Genomic DNA, 26348 nt, shown 5'->3' with positions numbered 1-26348 from the left:
ATGAATTAAATGGCCTCAATATAAATTGCTTCAATTTAAAATGAAAAGGTAGAAAATCGCCTTAGTGGGTGCGGTAAAACGTTTCATACGCACTGCGATTGCGTTCAGATATCCAATATCGTTCAATCGAATTAAAGAAAGAATCGCGATATCTTAGACGGTATACCCGGTGTACGTACCGTTCCGATACCGGGTGAAGTTAAATCGAACGAACCGTTGCGCGTTGCAGAAAGACAGGATCCACGCGCGGCTTCGCCGGAACTGCCAGGACGACCGATGTTAGCCGAAGGCGCGCGTTCGCGTCTCTCCGTCGAGCGACGGTGCGGCCGAAGATCGCCGAAGTGCCGTGCTCCCGGACGGTTACGTTCGCGTTCGCTCGTCCACCAGCTCGCAGTTGTCAGCTGCACAATGGCGACGTTAGTTCGTGTTCGCTCTTTCTGCTGCCGCCGTCGTTTCTGAGCGGTGGGTCGGCCCAAACGTTGGACCGTCCGTTGCGCGGATACCGAGAGTCTCTCGCGCACGCTTTCTCTCTCTCTCTCTTTGTCTCTCTCTCTCTATCTCTCTCTCTCTCTCTCTATCTATCTCTCTCTTACGTCTCGTCCCCGAGAGCTCATCGCGGAGACAAGTCTCAACGGCCGCGTTTCGGAAACGAAAGCAGCGAATCGACGCGTCGCATCTCCGTCGACGTGACGCAGAAGCCGACGAGAAGTGAGCCAAGAAGAAAAGGAGAAAGAGGAAGAAGAAGAAGAAGAAGAAGACTCTGAGGTCGGTCGTAGCAATTGCGCTCGATCGCGGTGCCACCCGCGGACGTCCAATCGTCTTAACCAACCTACCTACCCCACCGATTCAGGAACGACGCACGGCGACAATTATCAAGGAAAAAAAAAAACACGAAGGTAAAGTTCTGTCTTCACACGTCGATGAGGAAAAAAAATCGAAATGGGCCCGAAAGAGAGTCGAGCGTGTGCGACCTACCCCCGACTCGCAGGAAACGCGCTATCGACCGTGGAATACTACCGGGGGATGCCTTCGCGTTCCGCGGGGTGGAAAACGACGACGACGAACAGCGCGACACCCCCTCCCCCAAGTGCTTGTGTGTACGTCTTCTCTGGCCGCGCGTGTACGCGATCTCGCGCGACTCCAGTGCAAAGTGCAGTGCCTGCCTATTCCATCGACCCTATTATCGCGAACGTCGCCTCCGGCGTATCCGCCGGTCGCGACGCGACTGATCCTTAGTTTTGAAAAATATCGGATATTAAAATATTGGGGAGATCTGTAACATTACGTGACGTACTCTCTAAATTCTTTAGAGTAGAATCTCCCTTTAAAGAACATTGAGCCGATCTTGAAAGAGTGAGGTTCAATTTTCAGTCTGCAAAATGAGATTTTAAGGCGTAAAACAACTAAGCCTGAAGTGTCCTAAGAAAATAATTAATCACATTATAAGAATTTTAATTAATCACAGTTGTGAGGAAAATAATAGACTATGATTGGTTAATTTTTTGACGGCTTAAGCTTCAATTTTACAGACCTAAAGTCTCATTGTAGACGCCACTTAAGAGTGAGATTTTATTCTTTGGATATTAGGGAGTTTTTGCAATACCGTTTATCCAGTTATTACGATGAACGCTAAGGTCAGGTTACTGTCTTCTTAACGACTAATGAAGAAAAGGATAATAGAGTTTTTGCAATAGCGTTTATCCAGATACGGTGAACGCTAAGGTCAGGTTATTTTCTTCTTAACAACTAATTAAGAAAAGGATAGCGTGACTTTAGCGTTCACCGTATCTAAATTCACGTTATTGCAAAAGCTCCCTAATGTGACTTTAGCGTTCACCGTATCTAAATTCACGTTATTGCAAAAGCTCTCTAATGTGACTTTAGCGTTCACCGTATCTGGATTTACGTTAATAAGGAGTTTTTGCAATAGCGTTTATCCAGATACGGTGAACGCTAAGGTCAGGTTATTTTCTTCTTAACAACTAATTAAGAAAAGGATAGCGTGACTTTAGCGTTCACCGTATCTGGATTCACATTATTGCAAAAACTCCCTATTAACTAAAAGTTTGAGAGTGTACGTTATAATATTTCCGTATGCGATATCTTTCGAGTATACGGTCTCTGAATCGTCGGCTCGTTAAATTTTTTCCGCGTAAAACGGCAGTTACGAGTGTGACTCTGGCTACACTTACATCGTGCATTTAGGCCGCGGCCTATACAATAGATGTCCTTGTTTATCTCGTAGGTTAAACAAAGACATCTATTGTATAGGCCGCGGCCTAAATGCACGGTGTAAACGTAGCCTCTACGTTTTCGCGACCTACGCGATCGCGTTTCCGTCGTCGCGCTACTTTCGCGCGTCCGTGGCATCGAAAGCCAATTAAATTACGGAACTGCAATGGTTTCAGTTCCCGGGAAAGTATTTATCAGACGGATAAGCGAACAGTAGTAATTTACAACGATCATTGTTTGATTAACTCATACAGCACATTATTCCAGTAATATTGCAATAACATTGCAAACATTGCAGCAATGTTGCTGCAAGTTTCCATGACGTATAGGAAGCAATGCTAATATTACACATTATTGTAACTTCTCATCGTTGACGTTATAAATTAATCAAAGTTGGATAATTATGCTGGTTATTGTCGCAATTCAATGTATCGCTAATTTTATTAATTTAAATTATACTTTGGAATATTTCCGGTATTTTCAAAAATTCGATCATTGGTCAAAAGTTAAAGTCATGCTGTCGTTGAATAATGATTCCACAAATATGAATCGCAATCATTTCCTGATAAGACTCGGAAGTATGATGTCATTGGAAAAACGGAGAAATTCGTATCAATTCGAATGTGCTGTTGAATAACGTTTGTGAAATTACGCTTATTAAGTACGTTAGAAGAAGAATTATCTCTAAAACTTTTTTCAAATTTCTCACTTGAAATACTCTCGAGCCTTCAGTCGAGATCCTTTGGCTTTCGTTTAGGAATATTTGGAGCGCAACCTTGACGTTTGTCGCACGCTTTTTTCTCCTTCCGTTGTTTATTTTCCACTGATTGTGAGTCAGCGTACGCTCGCGTTGAATGAGCGTGTTTACGTTGAATGAGCGATTTGACGCAGGCACTAAAACCGGTACGATCGCAGGCGAGTTTACATTTCGTGAGACACCACCGGCGATACACAAACAATCTGTTTGTTCCCGACAAAAGGAATGTGACAGTTGATGCGAGATCCATCTTTCTCAATCTTTTAGCGAATTCGATTGGATACACTCAGTGCGTACAGACTTCTACGTAATGGCATTTTCGGTCCGATCGGGTTTGCACTAACCTGGATTGAATTAATCACGTTTCGTGCTCTCCTATTATATGGTGAAGCGTGTAACGTTAAACAATAGCGAAGCATTTTCCAATCCATATAAGTATATTACTAGATTGCTAACTTTTGAAAGAGTGACTAATTTTTATGTAGGTACGCATGCATCAAGAAACATCTGAGAAATGGAGAGAGACGCATCCATGCTTGCATATAAGTTAGCAGTTTCTCTCTTCTTCCAATGGATTTCTGACTCACAAAGGCGGATCACAATACTATGAATTAAGAATCTAGTAATATATATGTATATAGAAGTCGGTCGTAATACTGATACATATTAAAGACATACACAAATTGACGTAAAGATGTGTGTTTAATATAAATATAAAACGGTTAAACCGTGAAGTTCTCACACACTACATTTTATTGTGTTGTTACATAAAACATGTATTTTCTAATTCAAAATATTATTTTTACATTCAGATTAAATCAGTGTATAACGGTTTAAAATGCACCAGATACCCAGAGAGAGAGAAGTTTTAAAGTTAATTAAATAATTGTTTTAAATTTCTCCAAGTACCTCATAAGAGTAACTAATGTAAATATTAAATGCGCATTAGTGCGTCCAATCGAATTCGCTATTTGCTACCGAAAATTGTACTGCTCTCGGGAGGGAAATAGCGGTTTCTCTCATCGGTAATCCGCGAGATAAAATCGAGGATGCCCCGATAGAGAGAGAAGGGAGGGGAATTTCGCGTCGGGGTCGGCCGGCCCGACATCAACGCGCTGTCATTTTTACAATGTAAACGGGAGCGCGGCGAAGCTGTTAGGCAATTTACATATTTCGCGAGCTTGCGTCACGTTCGGTTGCGCACTATTAATGCAAACGGTGCCCGCAATATCGCCCCTCGTGTACGAGCGCGACGATCGTGGAATTCTCCGCCATTTTGACCTTACCGAAGGATATCTGGTATCTGTAACGTATGTGTGTGTGTGTGTGTGTGTGTGTGTGTGTGTTTGTGTGTATGTGTGTGTATGTGTGTGTGGTGTGCGGCCGTTGTGTAGGTCGGCTGGTAATATCGCGAGTGTCGTTTCGACACACGCGGCGACGGCGATGGCGACTGCGGCGGCGAACGCAACACTTTACTAATTCCGAACTTGCGATTTCGTCAGATACGCGCATTTCATTTGCAGGAACGAGCGGGAGGGGTGGGGTAGACCTCGACAGTGCCCTGAGGAATCCGCGCACCTGCCGGCTGGCTAAATCGTCTCACGAGACCGTCTCTCGACTCGCCGCACCGTGGATTCGATTCTTTCGCAATAATTTTAAATCTCGAAGATTTTAAATTCTACTGTGAGCGGCTTACCTCTTATTTCGTATTAATCTTAGCTGCCTTCAGAAATTTCATCCGGGGACACCCAAGTATCATTTTATCCTTGTTTAATATTCAATGAACAACAGGGATCAAACGATATCTGAATGCACCCGAGTGAAGTTTCTGAACGCAGTCCTTTAATGGATAGGCTGCAGCACCTTAAGCTTAAGGCCGGAGCACAAATCTTTGTATAACGCATGTAGGATAAGAAAATCGATCAAAGTTTATTATCTCGTGGAAAGCAAGGAAATGAAGGACTTCATTGATTCATTTTCTTATACATTATGCGTTATACAAGATTCTGTGCTCTCGCCCTTAGCTTTCTTAAAAAACTTATCTAAGGAAAATAAAAGGTTGCTCAGATTCCTAGAAGTTTTAAAGTTCATTACTTTTATATTTCAATACTGAAAAAAAATAACGTTATATCAATAACAGTATTTTAATTGAAAATAATTTTATCAATTCAATAATACTATTAATAAAGCAAATATATCACGCTCTTTTATTAATCAAATTTTATTTGTTTCATTAATACTGTTATTGAAAAAATCAACGAGATTATTTTTAAATAAAATAATAATATAATACTGTTTTTTCAGTATGTAATATCTCCAATATGTCACTAACGTAAATTTAAACCATAAATGTAAATAAATCATAACATAATATACTAGCAAAAAATATAATCATAAAATAAAAAATTTTTTTGGGGTATTCTGAGCATCCCACTTACCAACTTTCATATTTTTAGTAAAGCTGTCATTTTTGACAATTTTGAAAATTCGAATTATTTCCAAACTTCGAATCTTTGAAGTTGTCAAAAGTAACAACCCTAATCTTTATCCCTTATACTTAAAGATTAAAAAGAAATTATATGGAGATTTATCGATCTTATATAAGGGCGAGGATGTAACAGAGTAGATTAAAAGATATGACGCGATACTTATTTTATATATCGAAAGACATGTATGTGGTAAGGGAAATGAATACATTGCATGGAGAAAAGCCGTAGAAAGGTCATCGCCGTATTCATGCATAACGAATTTGAATTCGTGTAGCTTAATACACAATAAAGATTACATCATTTTCTTTAAAGGAAATGCTGTAATGTTTATTGTATATCAGTCTTTATCGTGTATTATTGATTATATCGATAGCTTTCACGCACTCTCTTTTGATAGACGTAATGCCCACGTTACACTACGAGATTGCGTTTGCATTTGCGTCTCTTAACCAATCAAAAAGAAACTGCTGGTCTGCAGCAGCTTTTTTTTATTGATTAAGAGACGCAGATGCGAACGTAGACGCAATCTACAATCGCTGGTGTGATACGGGTATAAAATTACTCGTTTCGATCACCACCACCAGTGAACTCTATTGCATACTAAAAAGCTCACAAGGGGAAGGAATCCTGCTCAACAAGAGCGAGCCGAGAGAAACGGTCGACGAGGATTGTTTTCTCAGTCTTGTCTGTATTATCTGTATTGGGTCAATAGAATATAGTACGTTAGAAAAACAAAGAGCACGATCCCCTGCTAGATGCTCTTTGTTGGCTTGCTGCTTTCACGGCTTTGTCGGCTTTCATAGTGGTAAGTTTTCCAGTACGTTGTAGGATTCACTGCTCGCCACCTGGGGTGCGTTTCAGGGTATTATCATTTTATCCTTGTTCATCGAATGTTAAACAAGAATAAAACGGTACCTGGGGTGCATCTGGGTGAAGTTTCTGGACGTGATCTTGTTATTCCAGTTTGGCGCGCGCGTGGATTTCAAATGCACGTTCCTTCGCCTGTCTCAGCCTGTTCTCGAAGCTGAAATGTGAGATTAGATTTTGTAGCTCCGCGTTAATAGTCTCCGTTTCCATTCCACTTTCCAGGGACGCAATACACAAAGATTATCAGTTTAGCTTTTTCGAAATACTCGCGATAGCCGGATTCAAGGAAACAGGTCGAGCTCGCCATACTTTGGGTCATCACAGCGCGATATCTGACTGCTCCTTTCATCGAAATTCGGGCACGTTCACCTGTCGATACGGCGCTGACCTTACGAATATCGTGGCATCCACGTGATCGAAGATAACAAACCGCTTTCCGCTATTGAGGAGAGTCCTTAACGATGATAAAACCGATATTATCGTCATCTTGTTTTATATCGTGCGACGAAGAGGAAACGACAAGGAACAGGGAAGAGGAGGAGAAGGCAGGGAGATCGCGTTGCTGCACGCACAGCCCTGATCTTTGGAGCGAGGAGACCCGTCGTTGCGTTGGTGTTGTCGACTTTTGCGCAAGTGCGTAGATATCGTAATGGAGGAGGCCGCGAAGTATCGCCAGTCAGCATCTGCCGCGCGAGTGATATATGATTTTCAAACGATACGATACAAAACGCGGCACGTAAACAGGCGGTAAATTGAATAACATCTCCGTTAAAATTGCCTGAGATAGCTATTCTCGTATCGACCGCCAAAGTTGATGATTACAAAGACTGCTTGTGTAGGCCGGCTGAGAACAGCATGCGAATCTTAGGGATTATAATACCGGATATCTTCGTTGTTAACTTTTTTGTCTTTGCCATGATTAAAAAAGTGCTATAATATACAGCCTTGGCCAAAAATACTAGGCATTTTGTCGAGGGGGTAACCACTAGCTGAAATATTGACCCACAGATTACATGATTTCATATAATTTCATCTGATTATAAATAATTTTTCTTCACTATGTATGAAGTAATTTGATAAAATGTATCATTTTATTTAATATTATACAATGATTTCTCGTGGTTGCATATGTAATCGGATTATATATAGAGATTTCATATGAATTTTATAATGATTTCGAGAATTCTGTCCCACGATTACATTAAATGGTTACCCCCTCGTACTTTGTTAACTATGAGCTTTGAAATTCCTTATCGAGGATAAGTACTATTTTTATATCATCATCGATCTTTATTTTGCACAATTAAGATTGGTATAACGTTTCGCGGAAAACTAATCTTTTTATCGGTCTTTCCAGCAGAAATACTGATCTTTATATCCGACCTTGTCGCTCGTTATTGTCGAGACGTTAATTGTTGCCGTTAATTCGCTCTAATTCCTCATATTGTGAACAAGAACAATGACCGCTTAGCAATCCTAGTTCTTTAATTAACCGACATCATTGAGCTAAAATACGTATCCTACGTATTTCTAGAAAATCAAATTCAATTATATGCGAGCAACAGTTATTTATTAATTGAAGAATTGAAAACAGAAAGGAAAATTCTCAGGAAAAATATATATGATATTTCATAAAGCAGGTTATATTCTTCTCTTATCTTTTACATCATTGAAACGGTAAACGAGATTGAGGATAATGTAATTTGACGTGGAATTAAATTTGGCTTCTTTTTATTGATTGAAAGAAAAACGACTCTGCTGCGCAACGAAGTCGTATGAAAAATAATAATATGCGAGACGTCGCGCTGGTTGCACACTTCGAGGAGCTTCCTCAAGGACAACTGCGCGACATTTACATATCTTGAATCGACAATTCTGAACGGTTATGCGGATGGGAATGTATAATTAGAAGAGGAATACTAATCGAGGGGCGACGTCGACTCAGCGATCGGAAACGAATTTCAACGTGAGAGATGCACGAAGATCTACTTTCATCCACTCGACTTTCCTACGAAACGAAATTGCTAACGATCAAATTTACCGCGATTATAATCGAGTCTCTTCACGAATTCCTAATATTTAGAGGGAACTGATGTAGCCTTCATTATGTATAAAACACAGAAATTCGCGATTTTCTTCATGGCAAGCGCCGAGTAAATGTTTACGCTCGCTCGCATCCTTCATTTTCAATCGTTTGTAGAACTCGACAATCGTGACCTTGATGATTCGATGAACACTTGAAACAAGGAGAGAATGCTTTTGAAATTTGAATATAAAAGCTGACTTATGTGAATGCAACAAATACTTTAAAGTATTTTTTAATTGGTCAGTTAGTAAAATTTTTTCTTTTAACTGACAAATTAAATGCTTCGAAATATTTATAGTGAATCTTTGACCTTAGACTATTGTTTCCATCTTTCAATAAATCTCAACTCGTTTTCTCATTTTTGCTCTCGTTCTCTCTTTCTATTTAGTCACTTATGTATTTTTGTTCCTTTATTCCTATTTTTACTTATTTCTATGTTCTTAGATGGCTTGCCAAAAATAATAATAAATGCCTTTAGCTATTTATGTATCTATTTCTCGGTCTTTTTATCTATTAGATAAATTACCACATAATTTATCCGAAAATGGCATTATAACTGACTAGACTGATATTCATAGACGGTTCTTATTTTAAAATAATGTCTTAAATAATGTCTTAAGATACAATCTGTGATGTACATCTTAAGACTGTATTGAAGATGGTCTTAAGTAATATAAGAACCGACTGTGAATACCGATTTTATAATGTTCATTCGATATGAAACTGGATTCCAATATCAGTATAAACTCAGGCGTTTGATTGACAAACAAAACCGAATGGGGTAACAACACTTACAACATTGTAGCCCCTCGGTGTCCACAAATCCGTTTAATTCTTGAACACAGCGCATTCGTTCTCGCGCAACACGGATTTCGATGATGCGGCAAGCAAGAGTGCATTTGTAAACATCGTGGATCAATGGCGTGTCATCGACATTTATCAGCAGGGGATGTTGGCGGGAGCGTGCGAGGAGGGAGAGAAAGACATTTACAAGCGATAAAATTACGCGCATGAGTCATCGTGCGAGATGGATCATCGCAGCCCGCTACTATTTCAGGCGGTCTCAAATAAATTCGACTGTGTATCCCTGTCCCCCTCCGGACAAAGAAAAGGAGGGATATTCTCCTTTCGCGAGCGATCGCGTCGTTTTGCGTCCACGCGATTATCATTGCCATCACTGCCGGTCACGTGTGGTGTACCACCTCCTCTTTCTGTCCGATCATTCATAAAACCGTCACGTAATTTTCCTCGTCACAGATTACTTTCGTCCGTCTGGTTCAGTACCGGTTCATACCTTGAGACAAGAGCCACTTATGTCTATTTTTACCAGTATAAGTTAACTTTAGCCTGGTTCAACTTACCCTTCACTTTTTTTGTTCTAAGAATTAGCAAAAGACGAGGAGTAAGTTGAACTGACGAGAAAACCCATGGAAGTATCCCCCTCTGATTTTGATGAGAAAGAATATTGCACTTCCTAAAAGTGCCATTGGGCCCCTATAAAAAATACGTGTCTCGTATTTTTGTCTAGAAAACAATGTATTCAATGTTCATCAAAATCGGAGGGGAATACTTCCATAGGTTTCTTGTGAGATAAATCCTTAGTACATGATTGGGCCATTCGTGTATTCTGCGAATTTCTTTTTAAAATACTAGAAGTACCTAGCTAAATAATCTCTTATCTTTTTCTTTTTTTAAATGCATAATCTTACAAATACTTTTCAAAGATGTTAAAATATGTGTAAGAATCGCTCAACAATTTTTATATAATACTCGTAAAAATGAGGAAAATTAATTCAAACATAGGCATTAGTGTTTTAAGGAGTTGCATAATTTTCTCATAAAGGTATTAAGGATAATTTAAGTTTTATTAATTTTACTTTCCTGGCAGAGCTGCTGTAGCGTAATGTTTGCATAAAACAAAATGAGCGATCACATAGCGACGTTGACTTTCTCTCGCAACTTTCAGATAAATTTGCGTTTGCTTTCTAAGTTTATAGACGACAATCGACGGTCAACATTTGTGTCTATTCTTATACTTGTTCTATATAAAAAAAAATATTTGCGCTTGGTGACGCGATGAAACAAAACGATCGACGTTCATAACGCAACGGTAAACGTTCATAAACACACGGTCGCCGGAAATTGATTTGGGGCAATCGCGATACTCGCCGTCGTCCCTGTACGCCGGTGAATACCCCTGACCTTACGAAGTTCCCCTTCTTGGTCGTGCAACCATAGGAATTGCGCACAAGGCGCGGGAATGTCGAAATGTCATATTTTGAAATTGTCCGTGAATCATATTACGAACTCTTCTCCCCTCTCTTGTGAACGAAACTATTGTCGTCGATGTCACATCAGATCTTGCGAGCTAGGTGCGCCATGCCTCTCCTGCTATTTTGGCCAGGGCCACCTGCGTGGATTACCGGAGATACCTTTTCTTTTTTATAACGAAAGGGATGTAGCGTGGCGTCTCTGAGAGGAAGACGTGAACTGGTAACGCCAGTTAACCGTGATTCGGTATTTTCTGTCTCGAATTTAAAAAAAAGAGGTTGTAGTGGCAAATATAGACTCATATAGCTCTATATTTTGACTTTAAAATGTAACGCGAGGTACATTTTCTTCATAAATAAATAATCTAATCTACACAGTGTTCTCTTCGTGTGCTTCCTGTTTTTTTACTCACTTTTTATCTTTCTTTTTGGCTTTTATCCTGTTTTTTCGTTTTCTATCGTTCGAGGTTGATGAACCTTGGAAGAGACGAGAAATATGTAACGAGAAACACGATTGTCGATAAAATTATCACCAAGAGAGAAATAGACAAAAGGTGAAAATTAAGATACAGAAAGCTAAGAGCACATTATAGATTAAGTAGCTTTAACTCTCGAGATAACTAGCCATCATTACAATCGTCATTCCTTTCGTGTTGCAGGATCAGCTCTTGTAAAGAGCGACCGACTGATAACGCACGAAGATCTCTCTCCGTCCAAGGACCCGGTGCAGCGACACTGCGAAACGACACTGCACGGGTCAACAAAAGCACAAGTGATATTTGTAACTAATAGTTAACGCGTTTAGAGCTTAGAGGAGCCGAGACCGTCTTGCGAAACTCCGTACTCTTTGTATATACAAATGTCGGATACTCGAGCCGTAATATTCAGTGCTAAGTCCAAGTGACGCGAAGTGTGTTCAACGCATCTCACTACGATCCCGCGTGGACCAGGACACGATACAGGACGCCAGAGTAACGGCTGCATCGAGTGACACACCGAGTGTGTACGTGTGCGTGCGTGTGCGTGCGTATCTGTGCGTGTGCGCAACATGAGAGTGGCCAGGCAACATCCACTGCATCTGCAAGTATCGACCCGCACCAACAATGGCAAGTTCTTGGTCGGTACCAACAATAGTCAAGACGTTGTCCATCAGCAGCCGTCACCGCAGCAACAGCAGCATTCGACCAACGACGAGAGCAGTGCGGTGGTGCCAGGCTGCGTCTTTCCGAGCTGCGAGTCAGTGCCCACCGACCTTCACGGGAGCCCAACTATACTGGGAGATCGATTCCTGCTTCTTGGTCCGGCCGAAGGTAGCGCTCTTTATCGATGCGTCGATGTGCACAACGACCAGCAACTTGTCGCCAAGGTTAGACTCCTCGAGATTCCTTTACAAATCGGTTCATCATTTTCATCGCTTCAGTTCCAACATGAATCGTCAAAATCTTGTTCTGTGTTTCTATAAAATCTTAGCGACTAGGAGAAACTATTGGCTAAATATTTGTAATATCTCGACAATAAATCAGTAGGGGGTGTATAACTTCTTCCATTAGCAACGCAATGGCTGTGTTTAAAAGACAAAGTTGCTCGATGAACGCTTAGTGATTTTTTTATGTTTGCCTTTAATTCTTTTCGAATTTAAAATGTACAGATCGATCATAATAAGCACCGAGCGTTCACTGACAATGAGTTAAGGTCATAGCATAGAATTTTGCATAACGCTGCATAAGGTATAAGGTACAAAAGAATCAATCAATCAATCAGAGTCCTTCATTTCATACTCTGATTGAATTCCTTATTCCTTATACATTAGGATAGGAGTACAAATTTTTGCGCAATGCATAAAGTGTAAGAAAATCAACTGTAGTCTATTATTTTATGGAAAAAAAAGGAAATGAAGGACTTTGGTTGGTTCATTTTCTTATGCGTTATATGTTAATGCAAGACTCTGTGCTCCCACCCGTATGCAAAAATCTGTGCTGTGGCCTTTGTTTTTTGAATGCAACTTATATATTAGCAACAGTGTACTATTAAACGACTCTAACAATACACGCGATAATTTTATAAGATCTATTTTAATTTTAAAACTTATTTTCTATATTGTTTATTTCTCAAATGTTACTTTCTTAACACGTCGAGGGAAAAAAAGTATTATTTACAACAGAAATTGATATTCCGAACGGCATTCTTATATAATAACGGCACAAATGGCTAACGCGATAAATAACCAAGGTTTCGCAATACCCGATGGCAATATCACGAATTAGCTTCTTGCCGTATAATGCGGCATTGGCGCGGCATATAAAGGCGACGCAGCGCGCCATCGCACGTGGATGCATCCGCGGCGCACTGCAGCTGCCGAGTTTCCATCCAACTGCCGTGGCGTTATATAATAGAGCATACGGACGTAACGGCTCGCTAATGTTCGGTTCGATCGAAGCTTCCACCGTGAAGCTCGTTGCGAGATCAACGACGACGCAACCGAACGGCGTTCGTCTGGGAAACGTTTACGACTTCCTCGAGGAAGACTCTATTAATCCTTATCTAGATTCCCTAATTGAAGGGAGAAAAAAACGATTTCCGTTGAGATATCCGTTCAATAGAATCGCTCGTCCACGATTTGAGATAGAGATACTTTAATTACGCTGAGGATGTCGAGAATTAAAGGAACCTATCGGTTTTTCTCTCTTTTAGCACTAAAGTATTGAATGGTCATTACTGACCGTTTCTATTATTTAGATTAATATTATTTTTCTTGTAAAAGATAGGATTCTGAATTTTTTTACTTTTCAATAATTATGTCCTTTATTGATGAAACGTTTGATTTTTCATCACTTTCGTTATTTTCATAATAATTCATTCACTTATGCCCATTTCTATCTGAATATAAATTAATTTTAATCTTGGTTCAACTTATACTCTTTATTTTTACTATTTATTTTTTATTAATTTTTAGAATTAGAAAAAAATTAATCATCTCTCTACAGTAGCCATTATTTAAGCTTTAAGTCTTAAGAAAATTGGCCAATCATAATCGATTATTCTCACATTCGATTGTGATTAGTTAATTTCTTACGGCTTAAGACTTGAGGTTTAGTTATTTTAGAAAGCCCATGAGAGAGAGAGAGAGAGAGAGAGAGAGAGAAAACAGAAAATAAGAGATTTCAATCTATCAAAATATTAAAATCTGTTATTCCCTGTTCCTATTGCCTATTCTTTTCGTTGTGCTAAAGTTGAACCGAGATTAAAGTTAATTTACATTGATGGAAATGAACATTAGTTCTTTAATGCCCGTTTCCATCAATATGGATTAACTTTAATTTCAGTTCAACTTACCTTCATTTTTTTTTAATCCTTGGAATTAGAAGAGACGAAGAGTAAGTTGAACCGAGATTAAAGTTAATCTCGGTTCAATTTACATTGGTGGAAACACAGTTATTAGTAAGTAAGAAACGTTAATACTTCTAGTATTTATAACACGCCGTTATTCCAGATTCTCTGTGCGATTCTTATCGAAAGCGCTTTAACTGGAAGTTTCACGAACTCGAGACTTATATCCACATTTTGCATCGATAACGACGACGGACTTCGTTACGTAGATCAAAGTACATATGCAAACGTAACATGCGTGCAAGTCGTTTCCTGTTCCTCGAGTGCGTTTATGTTTATTTATGTCTATTTGCCTACCGTATCGTATCTACATCTCAGAATTTCATATCCGCGGAAGGATTTCAATGTTTCGCGTTTCTCCTTATTTTTCTCGCTCTCTTTTTTTCTCTTTGCAACTCGCTCGAAGGGAACTGTCACATAACACGTGACTACGAATCGGCGTGGATTAAATTCTATATCAGAATCTAGCCACGATTTTGTCAAAATCATACGAGAAAGAAAATCATATAAAGTTCTCCCTGTACATTCCAAACTATTCCCGAGACATAAACTATCTCATTCTAACTTCACTTCAGAATTTTAATTAAAATTATGGAGTGAGATAGTACATTAAAAAAATTTACTAAATCTTAATACATATTTCTTTGAATAGTACTAAGTGAACGTTTACTTACAAGTATAAATATTTACTCAAAAAAAGAGTTAAATCACATTAATGATTTTTGTATCAAATAAATATATGTTTACATTTAGTAAATATTTACTTAAAATGATTCAAACAAATATTTATTAAAATTTGTTTTTTTTCCAATGTATGAGTGAGATGAGATAAATAATAGGTACATATACAGGGAGAAATTATATATTATATTTATCTTTCTCTCTCATAGGATTTTAACAAAATCGCTCGTGACCATATTCTGATATAATAGGGTCTTTAGCGTGGACCTTCCTCCCCGTCGCGTTTTCTACTAACATTTTACAATCGCCACGCGTTATACAATGAGTCGCTTACATCATCGGCGTTGTGAACAAACACAAGGTTGTGTCACCTCGCACCCGCCTCTCTCGCCTCGTGACATCCGTCGAGTATCGCCACACACTGTCCGTTATTCATAATCGCTTCTAAAGCCACGGTCGTTTAATTTAATTGACGATTACACACGAGAGCGTAGCGCGCTTTCGCAAGCGTGTCCGCGCTGTGCGAACCGCGATTGTGATTTCGGAGGAAGAAGAAATAGGGGTCACCGTTATTTCGGAGAAAGGGGGTCGCAACCAGACTAAAACCATTAACTCTTCTCGAAATAGTTACGAGACAAGGACGCGTATTATAAAAGAAAGCGTTCATTGCTATTCATATTTTTTTATCACAAAGTTTCATTCGATTGGAAACGAATTCGCGTTACAAAAATTTTTCTATAAAACAGCTAAAAAAGAAGTCGATAACCGTTATTCCATACATTAATTATATTGCATACTGAGAAAAAAGTTGAAATATTCAAAAGTAAATGTTACTTGTAACATTTTCTTCGAATTTCGAATCAATATTTATTGGTTATTAAAAAAATCTGATGACAGAATATATATTTCTGTGAATATCTTATTTTTCTTATTAATTGTAAAAAATAAAATAGATAGCTTATTTGCTAGTAGTTTTATTTCGTATTTAAATGAGGATTTAAATAATGATTTATTTGAATGAAATAAACATATTTTTAAGTCTCTTTTTCTCAGCACTTGACAAGTCGCTGAAAAGTTATATGACATTTGAATTGACTGTTGAATTTTCCCAAAAAGCTGATTTTTCTTTTTTTACATTCATTTTTTACCAAAAACCGCGAGCGAGTTTTGGGCGCATTTTCTTGAGGCATTACAAAAGCGCGTCCGATGGCCGATCGGGATGATTTCGTAAAGAATGCACGGTGCTCTTATTAAACTAATGGGACTCGAATGTCGAAACGGTGTCAGGTTTCGACACGAGCCAGAGAGATGAACAGCTGGACGAGTAGAGTTTCAAAAGTGATCGACGATTTCGTTTACTGTATGGTTTTCATAACATACAGAGTTTTTTACTGGCAAGGGTCAACAAAAAAAAACATTTATAAATAAATAATGCATGTACAAATCTACAACCGATTAGATTCTATCCCCTTTCTTATTTTTTTTAATTTGTTATATTATATCAAGAGTTAATTATAATCAAAGTTGTGTCAAATTCATGGCATAATTATATATATGTAATATGTATAGTTTCAGTGTCAAATTACTTTGATATCGAAATCTGAACTCGGTCAATTAAAATAATTGGAAAAATTAGAATGGATGTAATTTTATCAGCTTCAAACCTGATCGGGATTTTAAAACTAGATAAAGAACGTATCTTAATAATCGTCATTTAAGTATGCGAAGTGACTATTGCTCTTTTACGGATATCCGCTGGAATAATTGAAGCTCGTTACGATAAAATTCATTTCCACTCGAACTAAAATTGAACACAGAAATTGATACAGCCGGTATATCGAATTTCCGCACTTGTTAAAAGAAAGAAGCATATCCTTTTAACTTCTATACAATCCGCTTTTAACTCCTATAGAAATATATTGAAACCCATTCCAGGAATAAAGACTTATCAATCAGGAATATTAACCTTTAAGTAAGTCCCCACACCATCCCATGCGTAGTTATCTTAAAAATCTTGTTTTGAAAAAGAAAAATAAAAAACCTTGTCCAGAAATCTTAAAGTTCATTATTTTTACATTTAACTTTATAATTAACTATACATATTAAATAACTATATTATCAAAAAATTTAACTACAAAAATAAAATTTTGTGGGGTATTCTGAGCATCTTACCTACTTAAAAGTTAAATGCAGTAAATAATGAAAAATACTGTATCAGTTAATTAATTGTGACTAGTAATTGCAATTAGGAATAAAACATCTATCTGGTGATACAGATTTGACAAATCTTGACAGACTCTGGAGTTTCACTTCCGGCGTATTTTAACAATGTTTTTAACGACAGTACTCGTTGCAATTGTCTTTGTTGCTGACTCCGTTGCATTTCCGGATTGCAGGCGTTGACCGTGGGCGACAAAGGTTGCGAGGCGTTGCTGCAGGCCCACCTTCGTCTGGAGGGCACCGGTGCGGCGAGCGGCGTGGCTGGTGTAGTGGAGGCACCTGGAGGCCGACGTTATCTCCTCTTGGAGGGCCATCACGGTGACCTGCACGCCTACGTAAGGGCACGCAGGAGACTGCGTGAGCCCGAAGCAAGGCGGCTCTTCCGGCAGGCGGCCAGGGCCGTGGCCACGTGTCATGAATACGGGGTCGTGTTGAGGGACCTCAAGCTCCGGAAGTTTGTTTTCGCCGATGAAGCGAGGTGAGAATCCGTCTACTTACAGTATTTAACTTCTTCAAAGTGAATTCGACTAAGCTTCGGCTTAACTTACTCAATGATTGACTTGTGAAGTAATATTTAAAAATATTTTATTAACATAGAATTATTAATTTTACGCTCCCATCGTAGACTAGATTTAAATTTAATTATTTTTTTTTTATAAAACAATGCTTTAAAAATGTTGAAACGTTATGAAGGAGGAATATGAACATTTTTTTTAAGTTGTCAGTTCTTATCATAGTTGGATGTCTATTATACTCATGTAATAACGGAGTAAATTTTCAACTGATGTTTGATAAAAAAGGTAATAGAAACCGAAGTATTTTTCTCGCGTCGATTTATTGAAAGTTGATAAGTGACACACATCCGGATCGAAGCGAAGGTGTATCGATAGCGCAGAGTTCGCATTCGCTTTTCCGAGTGAAGGGGAAATCGATTGCTTCGAGTGTGCTTTCCTCATGCGAATAACCTCTCTGTTCTCGACGCTGGAAAGAAATACTTGCAAATATGAAAATAAAATAAATAGGAAACTTATCGCGCATCGCGTGACATTGTGTTTTCGTTCGAAGAAGACAGAAAGCGTGTTTACACATAGGTACATCGTATCAAAATGCATTTCACCTGAAAACTCATTTAAAATAAATTTATTCAAGAGCACTCGATTATTCTATATCTATATATAGAAATGGAAGAGAAAATGAAATTTGTTGATTCATTGATATCAATCGATTTCTAAGTTAAGCATATTACAAACACCATGTCTAATTTATGATTCTAAAAGCCAATGATTTTTTAGACTCGACAGAGGCAAGCGGTACGAAACGATCCTGTTTGCGAAAAAAAAAAACGCGAAATCAAATTCAAATTTGTATGAAGTTAAGTTATTTGACTCAAGCCAAATACAAATTTACATGAAATTAAGTAACTGCTTTAACTCAAACCAAATTTGCATGAAGTTTGAGACTCTTTAACTCAAATCAAATTCAAGTTCGCGTAAAATTAAGTTTACCTAATGCATAATGAAAAAATACAATAGAAATAGGGAATAACAAATTTCAACCTATCAGAAATCGTATATACGGATAGGTTAAATCTGTTATTCCCTGTTCCTATTACCTGTTCTTTTCAACTTGGTCTCAGGCTCGATTCATTGTCAAACAGGTGTATCGAAGTCGCTAATGATCATAAACAAATCATTGCAAATCTTTACGAGTTATGAACAGTGTGATCGCGTTCATTATATTCCTGTAGGATTTCACGTCGAGTCGTGATTTAGGGTGTGTTTGCGAGGCTCGTTGGTGCGGCGTTATCTGTTCGCGATACAACATACGACGCACCCACGTGTCGCTGCGGAAGGCAGGCAGACAGGCAGGCCTATAATGTATAATACACACAGGCAACAACCGACCAAGTCAAACCGAGCCGGGCGTGTGTTGTGTGTCGTGCACAGTGTACGCCGGCAATCGAGAGATCGACTCGTATGTCGGTCCGTTGTTAGCCAATCGCATTCCTACCGCGCGGCGAGCTGCTGCTCCCGCGCGCGCGTACGTAAGAATAAGGAGAGTCCGGGGAATGTTGCAAGCCAGAAAAGCATATTGGTTCATCGGCTGCTGCGGCGGGGTTTTGAAACGTCGGTATAATTAGGAAACGCGTGGCTCGGCTCGTTCCATCGGCGCGGCACGGCGCGACACGGCCGACATCCGAGACGGCGCGTGGTATACTTTCCTCCCTTTCTCTGAAAGGGAGAAGTGTTTCGCGCCTTCCTCGCGCAATCCCCTTAGGATGCAATAATGTGCGAAATTCGATATCTAATGAAGAGTTCATAATAACAATTATCGAATGAGAACCCGAAAACTTTAATCGGCATACGCTAAATCCTATAAGTTTGACTAACGTGGTAAATTAATTCAGTAATACCCGTTTCTACCAATGTAGATTAACTTTGATCTTAGTTTAACTTCCTTTTCATCTTTTTCTAATTCTAAGAATTAGACAAGAATAAAGAGTAAATCAAGATTAAATGGACATGGTACTCGTTTATATCAATGTAAGTAGTTTAATTTTAATCTCGGTTCAACTTACTCTTCATTTTTTTTTATTTCTAAGAAAATTAGTTGAACCGAGAGTTGAAATTAATTTACATTGATAGAAACCAGCATAATACCTGTCAGTTCTAATGTATAGATTAGCTTTAATGTCACTTCAACTTTTAATTTTTTTTTTATTATAATTCTAAAAATTAGAAAAAAATAAACAGTAAGTTAAACGGAGATTAATTTGCATTGAAGAAAACAGGCATAAATCTTTCTTAAATCTCACACTGAAAAAAATATAAGTACTAAATTTTAATAAATATTGTTTGAATAGTACTAACTAAATATTTAATAAATATAAACATATATGTGTATTTGGTCCAAGAACTATTAATTTGATTTAGCAAATATTTATTGAGTAAATATTTCTTTGTTTAAATAGTACTATCTAAACATTTACTAAATGTTTAAATATCAATAAATATTTGTTCAATAAAAAAGTGATACAGCAAATGTTTAATTAGTATTATTTAATCAAATATTAAAATTTAGGAAATTTTGTATTTTGGAAATTTAGGATTTTGTCAGTGTACGATTTTAAAAGAAATCACTCGCAGTTACTGGTTTCGAATGCGTACTTCTTCCTTTTCGAAAGTTCGCCAAGATCTCCGTGCACGGAGATCTTCCGTCTCGCTCGTGGATCTCTCGCGTGGGTTTCTCTTTACCTCATCGGCTGACAATAGGCGGATCAAGGCGATCAAATCTTCAGTCTTTTCCCGGATGCGCCTTCGCGTATGGGTTCGACCTATGATAATTTGCTAAATACGTCATGCGCATATCTCAGCAAAAAACATGCGCCGTCGTTATCGTCATTATCGTCGTTATCGTCATCATCGTCGTCAACGACGGCGTTGGACATAGCATTAGCTCTTGATGAGAAGCACAATGCGATCTCGGGGCCAGATTTCTCTCTACACATCACGTTTCGCAACAGCGCCGAGCATTGAGCTGGTCCAGTTCGACGCCGAATTCAATCAACGGAATAGTCATTCGTGAGGTTAATGATCCCGATGAGTAAAATCGTCAGTCTCGTTTAATTCTTGCGCCCGAGACACTCTCTATTCTTGAAAGTGTAAATCCGGGACATTGACCTGAGGACCTGTATTCGGGCATTTCGTACACAGACATCCGTGTAATTTATTTAAATATTTACATGAAACATTAACCCTTAAACATCTTTTCGGTATGGCATATCTGATTTTCTTTTTTCAGTACTTTTTCCAGTACTTATATAACTTTTTTATTAATAAATATCAAAGCTGCACATATTTGCTTAATGTTACGTTCCTTAAGTTTCTTATTTTCTGATCAATTCTGATGAATTTATGTTTTAGAATTAACTTCACTTAATTTAATGATAATGTAAAAACTGCGTTTTTCTGACTATGATTAATTATTAAACTGATGGTTTTATACTGGTAATTTTATATTAATTAATTTAGTGATTAACTGCAGCTAAAGAAAACAATTTTTATATTATGATCAGATTAAATATAACAAGTTAACAGAAAATGAAAAACTGGACCTTAACGTTTGGCGTTTTGACTGAAGAAAAATGTTTTACAATATGTTCATTTTTACGAAAGTTACAAGCAATCGATTTGGATGGGTATGTCATAGTGTTATTCTCGGAGCGTGGTGTTTAAGGATTAAAATAGTATTATTTTATAATTATGAATTATATTTTAAATTTTTAACTCGATATTAACAACGTATTTATAGGACGATTATTTTAGAATAAAATATTCTAAAAAAAAATAATTTCTCTACATCCGCGAGATGAATTATGCGATTCGTTCAAGTATCCACGTAACTTCGCGTGTATATAGCCGATTAGTTCCGGATTTTCCTTGTACAGTATGAAGATTAATATAATCGTGAGATGAAAATTATCTCGAGAATATTCACCTTGTCATTAGAGACATTAATTTGCCGAGTGTCTGCGAGCGTAGTTAATTGATTAATGACGCTTGATTAATGATTCAGCATGTGGCATCAGCGGGATCTTCTTTAGACTTCGCAATTGTAACATAGCGAAGAAACGAGAGTTGTGCTCGCATTTGGAGTCCAAGGAGATCGTTGCCTTGAAAGATCGATGCCTTCAAATATCAACATTTTCTCGACGTTCATGAAATTTCACGAGCTATCCAAGAAATCACATCTAGTGCCTAGTATCCGCCGCACCGAGGGGTTCTTGAACCCGGAGCGATATCGTGCTGCGACCGAGTGAAAGTTTGCGAAGAAAGCTGTGCGATACCCTCTCCCCCCCCTCTCTCTCATTATCTATATCTGTCTCTCTTCGCGACGACCGCGTTTGGTTCATCACGAATGGCCTAGCGTGCCATCGCGTTCGTTCGATTCATTTGCTCGTGAGAGAGACGAGGCCATTGACACTCGTTCGGATTGTCAAGATCGTATAACGACTCTCTCGCGTGCGTTCACTGAAGGCGCGCTTCCGTCTCATTAGTCTCTTCCGAAATGCGCGCTAGCTGAAATAGATTTTCCTCGCTGCGATGGCTTCATTGAAAAATGATTCCTTTCAAATAAACACATTGTATTCCGTGAATACAATGGATTATATTGTGTAATTTGATCAGAATGGCCATAAAACTGGAGCTTAGAGAAATGTCAGGGAAATTGAAAGCGGTCAGGGAAATCAGGGAAAAGTCAGGGAATTTTGCAAAATTTTGTGGAAAGTTAAAATTCTTGTCTTTGAAGAAGATTAATATGTATACATCACATCTACGCAATTTTGAAATACTATCAACTTAACAATTAAATGCAAGCAGTGTCAGCAATATCAATAACAATTTACATTGCTACGTTAAATTGCTCTCTCAACAAAATATTTTGATCCTGATAAACGAAAATACAAAAAAACTTCAAAATATTATTGAAAGTATTAGAAAAAATCATGAAATTTTGTCTGGGAATCAGAGAAATGGAATTCTTGGATGAAGCATTTGTGGCAACTCTCTTGTTAGAAATTTCCTTCGTTTATGATGATAAATTCATAAAAATGTATTCACAAAATAACATTACTGTATTAATAATAGGTTACGACGGAATTAGTGCGAAAGCTTTTACGACGAAAACTCAATTTTCCAAGAAATGCAATTTTGATTTAAACGGTATTCATCTCTTATTACTTTCTCTTTCAACTATATTATTTTATTAAATCCGTAGAAATGCAACAAGTTTTAAAATAAATGAAATACCATCAATCAGCAATTCTAATATTCAACAAAGCTAAAATATTTCTGCTGGAAATGACAAGTAATGGAAATGTACTTCTGTAGGAGGATATGATATAGAATACGTGGCGCTTTCCCGAGCGCTGCCCCTTCTCCCGACTGAACATTGTGGGCGAGAATACGAGAACTCGTGTCGAAGGAGAGCTCAGAAGTTACCCAAGAGCCAAGAATATTACGTACACGCGCGACTTCCGCGTTGCAGGTTGATCAACGCAGCGACTGGCCAGCACAGCGCAGCGCTCTCCTCTCTTTCTCTCACTCTCTCTTCCTCCTGTATTCATCGTCGCGTCTTATTCCACGCTGCCAACGACGACGATGACGACGGCTGAGAACGATGGCTCAATCGCGATGTCCTCTTGCTAAATTGAAATACCTTGCCTTCGGGCGCGCACTTAAAGTACACGCGCGAGGCGAACCCGAGGATCTCTCTCGACCGCGCGCATTAAAAGATTGCATGATCCTCGGCTTCTAGTCCGCAAACTTACGCAGCGAATAGATCATAACCGGTCGATAATAAGTGCAGGGCTTGGCGTAACGCGTGTATGAGACACGCAGAGTGAATTTCACACGACGATAGGAAAAAAGACCGTAAATCTTTTGCAACATTTAGTATTCTACTCATGGCTCCTTCGAAAGATAGATTGAGCACGGTCTTTAATCTTATCGATATCTGGGTGGGCTGTTCGTCTGGTACACGCCTACTAACTATTGAATAGTATTTTTTTACATCTTAAGAGCTGAATAAATTAAGACTAAAGGGATAGAGATGGACATACCTGGAAAGAACGGTTTTTCTAAAGTATCTAAAAGTTTAGTTTAATACAGATCTGAAAATAATTGTTGAATTATCAAAGTAATTATATAGAACGTTTAAACGTTGATGACAATGCTGCAAAAGAGTGTAACATTCTATTCTTAGAAAAAAATTAAATTAATTTAGTTAGTGTTTATTTTTTTCGATGAAGAAGGATATGTGTATTTAAAGTCAAACGTATTACATTTGACTTAAATGCATTTCGCAATGAAAAAAATAAAGATAACACAATTAATTTAGTTGAATGAACAATTTTTTTTTCGCAGTGTAACACCAAGCTTGAGCGTCCTACATAATTTTTTTGAGGGTTCAAATTAAATCGTTTCCAGATCTATACCTAGCCAAATCTAATGGGTCAATCCTAAGCAGAATCGTAAGACTTGTAATGTGTTCTCGTAAAACTTGTAAGAACTTATGACTAATTTTATGCGTATGTATCGTAAGACGTACGATTATTCGTAAATATCTACGATTTCTTGTAAATTTTATGGCTAGTAAGAAGCTGTCTGAAAAAATATTGTATAAAGGTATAAGCACTTAAAAATTCTTACAAGTCTTACAGGAACATGTTACGAGCCTTACGATTTTGCTTAGAATTTAGGCATAAATCTATTACATCTATTTATATTTGTATCTTGCTAAATTTTTAAATACTTCAGCAAAATCGTTTTTTCCGTCTTGGGACATGCAATTCGATTATCTGTAAGGCTGGAATCAGACTACGCATTGAAGATTGAGATTGAAGATCGAAGATTGAAATTTGACCAATGAGGACAAAGGGATTTTAGCTTCTATTGTTTTGGTTGGTCAAATTTCAATCTTTCAATCTTCAATCTCAATCTTCAATGCATAGTCTGATTCCGACTTAAGACAATGGCAAATCGCGAGAAATTGATTACTGCAATCTTGACGAATATTTTCCTATCGGACGTTTCTTTTTTCCAGAACGCGGCTTCGTCTGGAGAGCCTCGAGGACGCGGTGATCGTGGAGAACGACGACGACAAGCTGACCGACCGGCGCGGCTGTCCAGCGTATGTCGCGCCGGAAGTGCTGCGCTCCGGACGCGCCTATTCCGGCAAGGCGGCGGACATCTGGTCGCTGGGCGTGTTGCTGTACACGATGCTGGTGGGCCGTTATCCGTTCAACGACGCCGAGCACGCGTCCCTTTTCGCCAAGATCTCGCGCGGCCTGTTCGCCGTGCCGGAGGGCCTGAGTCCACGCGCCAAGTGCCTGATCCGCTCGCTGCTGCGAAAGGAGCCGTCCGAGCGGCCATACGCTTTTTTTTGCGGCTGTCGAAGCCGTTGCGGTTACACACGCCTACGTCCGGTGGCAGGTCCTCGTGCCAGGATCAAATCGTACCAGAGCTATCTATTAATCCTCAACAAGACTGACTCTCTCTCTTTCGGGGGAAGAATCATTATTCCGCGCGTGACGGCATCACTCTGTCTCATCCTAGTGCTTCTCTCGCGCCGACAGCCGAGTGGAATCCTCCGGTCGAGAGGGGGGAGTTAGCGCAATCAAAAGAAGAAAAGAGGCAAAATGATTTTCTTTTAACACATTGGCTGTGCCCGTAGAGCAGTAGCAGATGAGCGGATCGGCGAAAAGCGAAACTGTCTTATCTATTAAAGAATCCGAAAAATACATGCGAAAGGTTGAATGAAACAACTATTATCAAAAGAGCAATATTCAATTAAAAATTCTATCTTCAAAAGATTCGTAAATTGAGAAATATATGTATATCTTGGCAGTGTGTTAACGGCAGCTGATTTTACACGCTTCGTTCACAGAAGTTTGAGTCGCACAGTCTCCAACTTGGATCAAAGAATCGCATCGATCCTTGCGTCGTGGAGACGTGCGGCTAAATACTAAGGGTCCTCCTCTTTTCGCCGGTCGAGGGACGGCCTAGAATAAGCTTCGAAGATAGAGCGTACTAACGTGAGAAGAGTTAATCATTCTCGATGAAACTTTTATATAGAGGAGAGTAACCAAAGTCTCTATCCTGAATACAATGCCCTGGATTATTTTTCTCGTTTAAAGCTTTAGCCTGCGAGTTTGAAAGGTCAAAGTCGAAACCTTGAATAAGATGATATTACGTCTCTCATTATATAAAGATAAGCTCACTCTAGTCCAGAGACAACTCGCAGTTGAAGCATCGGACAGAGAAAGTAATTGAGGGGATCCTCTGTAAAATAGCGTCTCGATTTTGGTCATTCTCCGCTGGCAATTTCGGAGGCAACGTGACGCAAGTGATTAGTCTCTTAAAAAAAGTCTATCGGCTATATAGAATCCTAGATTCGAGAAACATTGCCATTACCGGTCCAAGAAATATTTTGCCTTGTTGCGTACAGACATATTCGCGCGTGCGCAGGCGCGAATTTCTTGTGATAGAATCTGACAGATTCTGAGCGATATATGTGATACGAAATATACAGGTTCTTTCATAAGCGTTATACGGTTACTTGCGGTCATCTGTCTCTGAAGTCCATGTACATTAATTAATATAAACGATCGAATTTGATGTTTGTATTGTGCGTTAGACATACCCGAATACATCCTCGACTTTCTCGATATTTCGCGTTGCGTATTTACCCGGATAATTTTTCACGCTATATCGGCGAATCTGCTGTACACACGAATAAACAATTATGTAAATAGCGAGGGACGTGGAATTGATCGTAAGTTCAACCGGTGAGCTTTGTAT

At 38.7% G+C, this 26348-nt stretch overlaps 1 protein-coding gene across 1 annotated transcript; it reads left to right on the top strand.

Moving 5' to 3' along the window:
- Positions 1-355: 355 nt before the first annotated feature.
- trbl (tribbles pseudokinase 2) lies at positions 356-25117 on the top strand. Its single transcript, XM_018457203.1, is given in 5 exon segments — positions 356-896; positions 11361-12067; positions 17166-17467; positions 24592-24923; positions 24926-25117. Coding segments are annotated over 4 exon segments (1065 nt in total). The 5' UTR covers positions 356-896; positions 11361-11749; the 3' UTR covers positions 25039-25117.
- The last annotated feature ends 1231 nt before the right edge of the window (positions 25118-26348 follow it).

The sequence above is a fragment of the Mycetomoellerius zeteki genome, unplaced genomic scaffold (genome assembly GCF_001594055.1).
Source record: "Mycetomoellerius zeteki isolate Tzet28-1 unplaced genomic scaffold, Tzet1.0 scaffold62, whole genome shotgun sequence".
Taxonomy (NCBI): domain Eukaryota; kingdom Metazoa; phylum Arthropoda; class Insecta; order Hymenoptera; family Formicidae; genus Mycetomoellerius; species Mycetomoellerius zeteki.
Note: the sequence above shows the minus strand (reverse complement) of the source record. Positions and strands in the feature narration are given on the sequence as shown.